Source organism: Indicator indicator, chromosome 29 (assembly GCF_027791375.1).
Source record: "Indicator indicator isolate 239-I01 chromosome 29, UM_Iind_1.1, whole genome shotgun sequence".
Classification (NCBI taxonomy): Eukaryota; Metazoa; Chordata; class Aves; order Piciformes; family Indicatoridae; genus Indicator; species Indicator indicator.
In genome coordinates this window covers 6,954,485-6,961,760 of record NC_072038.1, presented here as the reverse complement: position 1 = coordinate 6,961,760, position 7,276 = coordinate 6,954,485, and the positions used below count along the sequence as shown (strand labels likewise).

The 7,276-nt window shown below is 60.3% G+C and overlaps 1 protein-coding gene across 1 annotated transcript; it reads left to right on the top strand.

Annotated features, from left to right (window-relative positions):
• The first annotated feature begins 527 nt into the window (after positions 1–527).
• Positions 528–6,453, top strand: TMC6 (transmembrane channel like 6). Its single transcript, XM_054394065.1, has 19 exons — positions 528–583; positions 777–895; positions 1,228–1,350; positions 1,449–1,607; positions 1,712–1,817; positions 1,915–2,011; positions 2,103–2,357; positions 2,629–2,819; positions 2,891–3,035; positions 3,306–3,461; positions 3,651–3,826; positions 3,984–4,065; positions 4,381–4,478; positions 4,635–4,730; positions 4,947–5,022; positions 5,295–5,428; positions 5,797–5,973; positions 6,140–6,218; positions 6,382–6,453. Exons 1-19 carry the CDS (start codon positions 528–530, stop codon positions 6,451–6,453), a joined length of 2,397 nt encoding a protein of 798 aa, XP_054250040.1.
• The last annotated feature ends 823 nt before the right edge of the window (positions 6,454–7,276 follow it).

Below are 7,276 nucleotides of genomic sequence, written 5' to 3'. Positions count from 1 at the left end.
GGACGGGAGAAAGACGAAGGCGCGGGGCTCCGACGGGCGGTGGGAGCTGGGCGCGGGTGGCACGGCCCTGGCAGAGCTGCTCTCCGGCCTCGAGACGGCGCTGGCGGGGGAACGCAGAGGTCTCTGCCCGGGGGCTGTGGGTCCTGTCGTGCCCTTCCCGAGCCGAGTGCTGGGGTAGGTGCCGCGGGGCGGCCAGTCTGTGTCCCGAGCTCGGCCCCGGAGCCTCCCTGCCCCGAGGCCTCTATGTCCCGGGGCGGGCTCCATCAACGCAGCCACCTCCCGTATCCGCCCTCCCTTCCTTCCTGCCCCGACGCTGCTCCCTGCCTGCAAGGGGCTGGGGCGCCGAGCCCTGCTGGCCCCGACAGTAGTCCCTGGTTTAGACACGGGTTTAATTCTGTGAACTCTCGCACTCCCGCCTGCAGGATCCCGAACGTAGGCAGCACCCCGTGGGAGCCGAGGTGCCGGTGGGTGCCCGTGGCAGGGTCGGCTGAGGCGACGTACTGGTGAGAGCGCAGTGCCTATCCAGGATGTCCCGGCTGCCATCCTTCACCCTCCACGTCCCTGAGGACACTGACAACGATGGGTGAGTGTGGGCCTGCCCAGCCCGAGTCCTTGCATGGTTGGCCTCTGGCATCCTGCAGCCCCCGATCAGCATTCCAAGGTGGCAGCCCTCGTGCTCAGCAGGCACCAGGGCATAGTCAGGCTTTGCCAGGGCTCCACCCTGCAGGCCGCAGTGCCCAGCACAGCCCTAGGTGAGTGGATCTGTGTCCCTGCAGCCAGGAACCAAGCCCAGACAGTGAAGGAGCTCTGCACACCTCCTTCCATCAGCTCATCCAGGAGCAGAGCAGCTTGGTAGAGGCAAGTCTGGAGCTGGAGATGCAGACAAGGGGCAGAGGTAAAGAGCTGCAACTGGCGTGGGAAAGGGACAGCACGTGTGCCCAGGGCGATCTACCATCCCTCACCCTGCCTGGGCTAGCCAGAGCTTGTGCCAAGGTTGTGGCCTAAGCACTTGTAGGAGCCTGCTGACACCTTTGCCAGTGCAGACAGCAGGACAGACCTGTCCATCAGGACACAGGGAGGATCCCTGGAGAAGGGGTTGCTCCAGGGGAAGCACACATCAGGGCAGGCGTTTGGCTTCTGTGCTGGAGCAGAGCAGTAGAGCCACAGGGACCAGAGCCATGGGTACTGTGGCTCTCACCTCTCTGCATCTTGCTGTCCCTCTCCCAGAGCACCTGGCTGTCCCAGATGCCTGTGCCATGACCTGGCTGGAGGCCAGGCAGGGCAGGCAGCATCCCAGCTACCCCTCCACCTGTCTGCAGATCCTGGCCAGCATGCCCAGTCGCACAATTGGTAGGTGCCACACATCCTCTGACCCTTCCCCAGGCCCAGGAGCCCCTTGGGAAGAGCTCGCTCAGCTGCTTTGCTCTCCTGTGGCCTCTCACTGACAGGACGTAGCCGTGGGGCCATCATCTCCCAGTACTACAACCGTACCGCACGGCTTCGGCGCCAGAGCAGCCGCCCCCCCCTGCAGCAGCTCAGCCGCACAGCACGGCCCAGCCTGCGGCAGCATGACCTGGAGACCGACCCTGTCGCGGCCAAGCTGGAAGGTGAGAGTCTCCCAGGAAGTGCTGGGCACTGTTCCCATGCTGGGTTTGGGACAGGCATGCCCTGTCCTGGCTGGTGGTGTCCCACTGAGCCCCTTGTGTCCCAGACAAGCGGAGCCTACTGGCAAAGGAGCTGCTGAGCCTCTCACCCAGCCAGCGCAGCCACATGCTGCTCACCGTGCCCCTCAGCCTGGCAGAGAAGTGCACCCTCCGGTAGGTCCTTTCCCACCACCCCCCTCAGGCAGGGCTCTCACAGCTGGAGCCGTCCCAGGGCTTGTCCCACCCTCTGCTACCTCTCTCTGCTGAACAGGCAGGAGCTGAGTGAGCAGAGGGATCCCATGAGGCAGTATATCCAGCACCGTACCCCCTCCTTTGCCTCCAGGGGGTTCAAGGACTCCCTTGCCCTCGTAAGTCTGGGACACAGGTTGGCACAGGAGCTGTTGGGAGCTCTAGTGCAGGCTTTGGCCCTAGTGCTCCCCATGGGCTCCCTCTCCCCAGGACTGCCGGGGCCTCTGGTACAGGCTCCTCTCCCTGCTCGCCGCTGCACAGCCCTGGCACTACACCCTGAAGCAGATAGGAGGCCGCTTCGGCTCCAGTGTCCTCTCCTACTTCCTCTTCCTCAAGAGTCTCCTTATGTTCAATATCATCTCATTCCTCGTCCTCACGGTCTTTGTGGTGGCCATGCAGGCTGCGTATCCACCTGGCTCTGCCAATCCCCAGCCCTTCACCGGCCTTGAGCTGCTCACGGGAGCGGTAAGCACTGCTAGAACCCCAGGACCAGGGGCTGCTTCAAGCCTGGGGACCAGCACTTCATCCCTGCATCTCTGCCAAAGCCATGTCGTAGTCCCTGTCTTCATACAGCTGGGACTCTAAGACCGCCAGGCTGCGGGTGCAGAAAGGGATACCTGGTGTTGCCCCAGCCCATGGCTCTGTGTGCATACGAGTTGGCACAGATGTGCCATGCTTGGCAGGGAGTTGGGCACCAGTGAGATCGCTGTGGACCTTGTGATGTGCTTTCCCACAGGGCTACTTCACTCACTCGCTGCTGTACTATGGCTACTACAGGAATGCCACCCTCAATGAGCCCTGTGCCTCCAGCTCCAGTGGCAGCACCAGTCCCCTCACAGCCCCCTCGCTCCCATACAACATGCCACTGGCCTACGTGTTCAGTGTCGGGGTTTCCTTCCTCCTCACCTGCATCCTGCTGGTGTACAGGTGGGTCAGCACTGCTAGCCTTGCCCCCTTCGCTCAGCCCTGATGCCCTGACAGCCTTCTCTTTGCTGCAGCATGTACCGCTCATTTTGTGAGAGCTACCGTGTGGGCAGCTCCACAGGGGACCTGGCTGTCAAAGTCTTCTGTGCCTGGGACTTCAAGGTGATCCAGAGGCGCTCTGTGAAGCTGCAGTGTGAGAACATCTGCACCCAGCTGAAGGTGAGGAGCTGTGCTGGAGCTGGCCCTCACACACCCTGCACTGAGCAGCAGGTGAAGGTGCTTATAGGAGCACCTCTAGACCCCAGAGCTCAGCACCCCTCTTCTACTCACTGCACTGGGGAGCCCTGCAGCTGCAAATACCTCCCAACCCCTACCTTCTACCAGTTCTTCATCGTCCCTCTGGGTCCCACCTCAGTGCAGCAGGACAAGCCCTGGCTCCAGAGCTGGTCCCAGGGCATGTTCAGCAGCACTGGCACTGCTATCTTGCAGGAGCTGCTGGCAGAGCAGAGGTCTCGCTCCCGCTCCCGGAGCCTCTGCTGGCAGCTGGGGCACTGCACTGTGCTTCTCCTGGCCTGGACCCTCTCCCTGGGCACAGTGCTGGGCTGTGTGGTAGCTGTGTACTACTTCTCAGAACACATGCACATGGTGAGTGCTGCCCCTCACCGTGGGATCTCCTGCTCTGGTGTGGGGGGCTGGGGTACTGAGGCAGGAAGCCAGAGCAGCTCTTGGAGACAGAGGCAGCCCCATTGCAGCTCCTCTCCTGGCACAGGCATTTGTCCCTGATGGGACCAGGCTACTGGCAGCTGTGCATTCACCCTCGTACCTGCTCACCAGGTTCAGCAGGACCACCGAGCGCAGGGTGGTGGCAAGTGGCAGCAGGAAGGCATCCTGCTGATCCTGCCCTTTGTGGTGTCTCTCCTCAATGCCCTGATGCCCCACATCTACAACTTGCTGGCAACGTGGGAGAAACAGGACTCCCCTGTGGCACGAGTCTACGTGGCGATCTGCAGGTGGGGCTGGCTGGGGTGAAAGGAGTGTCCTGCAGGGTACTCCTGCACCCTCACTTGTGAGGTGGGAGGAGGCTTTGGGGCTGGGCAGTCTCTCCGTGGGGCTCAGCCCCTCCATCCTCAGGGCTTGGGAGCTCCCAGAACTGCTTCTGTTCCCCAGGAACCTCATTCTGAAGATGGTGGTCCTTGGCCTGCTCTGCTACCAGTGGCTCAGCCGGAGAGTTGTCTGCTCAACAGAGGAGGTCAGTGCTGCCACCATGGAGGCTGTGCCATGCAGACTGTCTCTTGCCCAGAGAGCATGGAGCAAAGTCAAGGCTCCTGTCCTGGAATGGACAGGCAGCAGGGACAGGGCTTTACCAGGCAGCACTGCAGGCATTGTCTGTTCCTTTGCCAGGGAGACAGGTGTCACAGCCAGACAGGGGAACCCCAAACTTGGGGTGGCCTGGGAAAGGGGTGCAGGGGAGGAAAAGATCCCACAGCCCCTCATACCCCTTGGGGGCCACAGGAAAGTAGAAGCCTTGTTGCCTGCTTAATGCCACCTCTGCTTGTCTCTCCAGTGCTGGGAGACCTGTGTGGGGCAGGAGCTGTATCGCTTTGTGGTGATGGACTTCATATTCACCCTGCTGGACACGCTCTTTGGAGAGCTGGTCTGGAGGTAACAAGCACCGGGAGGGGTTGCCTACCAGTATGGCATCGCTGGCACAGCCCCAGCTCTCTGCTGCTCAGGCAGCTCTGCCCTGGTGCACTCAGACTCTGGGGGCAAAGAATATTCCCAGCAGCAGTGTAGGAACAAAGCTTTGCTCTTTCCCAGGCTGATCTTGGAGAAGAGGCTGAAGAGGAAGCAGAGGCCTGAGTTTGACATCGCCCGAAATGTGCTGGAGCTGATTTATGGGCAGACTCTGACCTGGTGAGCCCTCCCCTGCCTGATGTGGCTCATTCGTTGATGGCAAAAGTTCAGCCTCTGCCCAGCCCCAGCAGGCTGCACAGCGAGCCCAGCCCAGTGTAGCTGCTCTTTGCTTTCTGAAGGCCTGGTGACAGCTGGTGTCAGTGTCTTGTGCTGTCCCTGGCTCTGCCTGTGCTGGCTCTGGGGCCCAGGTTCAGGACAGGTTCCCTCTTCTCCCAGGCTGGGCGTTCTCTTTGTGCCGCTCCTGCCAGCCATGCAGACGCTGAAGCTGCTGCTGTTGTTCTACATCAAAAAGGTGTGAGCTGCCCCCACCTTCCATGTGTCCCTGTGACAGGCAGCCCTGCAGTGATGGTGACACTGCACCCTGCCACAGGCTGCCTCTGCCTTAGCAGCTGTATCCTCCTGGGAGAGAAGAGGTGTTGCTGGGGACTGGGTGACCCCAGGCTTGCTCAGCTCTCAGAGGGTGGGAGGGATGTGATGGTAGGAAGAGAGTAGCTCATCCTGCTTGCACTCCTGGGCTGATTTCCGAGAGATGGCAGCATGTGGGACTCTGCTCCATGTCTGCAGACCAGCCTCATGCAGAACTGCCAGTCCCCCAGCAAGCCCTGGCAAGCATCTCACATGAGCACCATCTTCATCACCCTGCTGTGCTTCCCATCCTTCCTGGGTGCAGCTGTCTTCATCTCCTACACCATCTGGTCGTGAGTACTTCCTGAACCACCAACTGCCTGGTGAAGTAGAGGGCCATGGGCAGGTCATGCCTCCCCAGCCATGGTGGCACATGGAGCATCACACCCAGCACAGGGCTGTGTGATGCTGCCCCAGGAAGGGAGGAGCTGGTCAGCCCAGAGGCTTGTCACTGCACAGCAGCAGGTGACTTCTGCCCACTTCTCCCAGCTGTTCCTGATGCTGAACAAGGGGATGAGGATGTCCTCATCACCTGGGGATGGCTGGAATAGGCCAGGCTTAGTCCCTGGAGAGCTGGACATCCAAAGCCAGGCAGTGCCCTGGGCTAGGTGTGGCAGCTGGTTGGGCTGCACATTGCTCTGACGTTGCTCTGTCTGCTCAGGGTGCGGCCATCAGAAACCTGTGGTCCCTTCCAAGGGCTAGAAACCATCTACGAGTCAGGAAAGACCTGGGTGCAAGTGCTGGAGAAGTCTAACCCAAACATCACCTGGTTCACCTGGGTCCACCAGCACCTGGTGGAGAACACCTTCCCCCTATTCTTCGTGTCCGGGGTCCTGCTGTGAGTGCAGACTCAAGCCCAAGGTTGAACCCTGGACCCATGCTTTGAGGTCACTGTCACAGCTGGGAGCTGAGGCATCACTCCAGAGCTCTGCACCCCAGTGTCTGGAGTGCAGCATCCCCCAGCTTCCCACCCTGGATGCCATCCTCCCCTTCTGTCATTGCAGAGCTGCAATCTACTTCAACATCCAAGTGGTGAGAGGCCAGCGGAAGATCATCCATCTGCTGAAGGAGCAGATTGACAATGTGTGTGAGCTCTGCCCCCTGCCCCTGGCTGATCCCAGCTGCTCCACACCCTGATTCAACCCTGGGATTGTCAGATTCATGCTCTAACCCTGGCACTGCTGCCACCTTGGCCATGGAAGAACACATTCCATGGCTGATCACTGCAATGTCCTTGCTGTTGCAGGAGGGGGAAGATAAAAGATTTCTCATTCAGACACTTCACTCTGTTTATGAGCAGAGAGAGAGACGTGCCTGAGTTCCAGGTGAGGCCTCATGAAGGGGAAAGGGTGATCCCAGCATGTTGGGAGCTTGGCTGGACACATGGACATTGCTCTGCTCTGTACCAGAGCAGGGCCAGCCCAACTGTGGCAGAGCACTGCTAGGGACCATGAAGTGATGGGCAGCTTTTAATTTCCCCTCACTTTGCTGGCACAGGTGGCCCTATAGCTGGCACAGCCTGCAGCTGGGGATGTAGGGCTGAGCATGCCAGGGAGCATCAGGGCTGCTGGATCTCTGGTGCCACTGTAGCCTGGGGATGGCATCACTGCCAGCAGAACCAGCACAGGGACAGGGTCAGGAGTGAGGGAACAGGAAGGAGACAGAGGCATTCAGAGATACTCCTCTCTGCTTTCAGGGTAGGACAGTGCTGTCTGGCCCCACCAGCAGACGCACAGGGTCTCAGGTACTGTGTCTCTCCTTTCAGTGACAGACCCCCCAGGAAGGAGTGGGACAGGACAGGACTGTACTTGCAGCGAGGGACTGGATCCACCTCTTTCTAAGCCATCATGCTGTGGTGCAGGAAGCACTGGAACCATGGACGTTGCAGGGGCCTCCAGCATGCAGTGATCAAGGACCCATTGGCACCCATCACGTGGTAGCTCTATGGGGATGCTGTGGCACAGGGACATGGGTGCTCCCAGTGCCCAGAGCTGCTGGGGACACAGCAGGACCAGGACTGTCCCAGGACACAACTCTGTTTCCAGGATGCTCAGTGGCAGAGCCCCTGTCCAGGAGTAGTTACTGTTAGCAGAGGACAGCTCTCCCCCTCCTGTACATGTCCCAGCCTACCCAGAGAATAG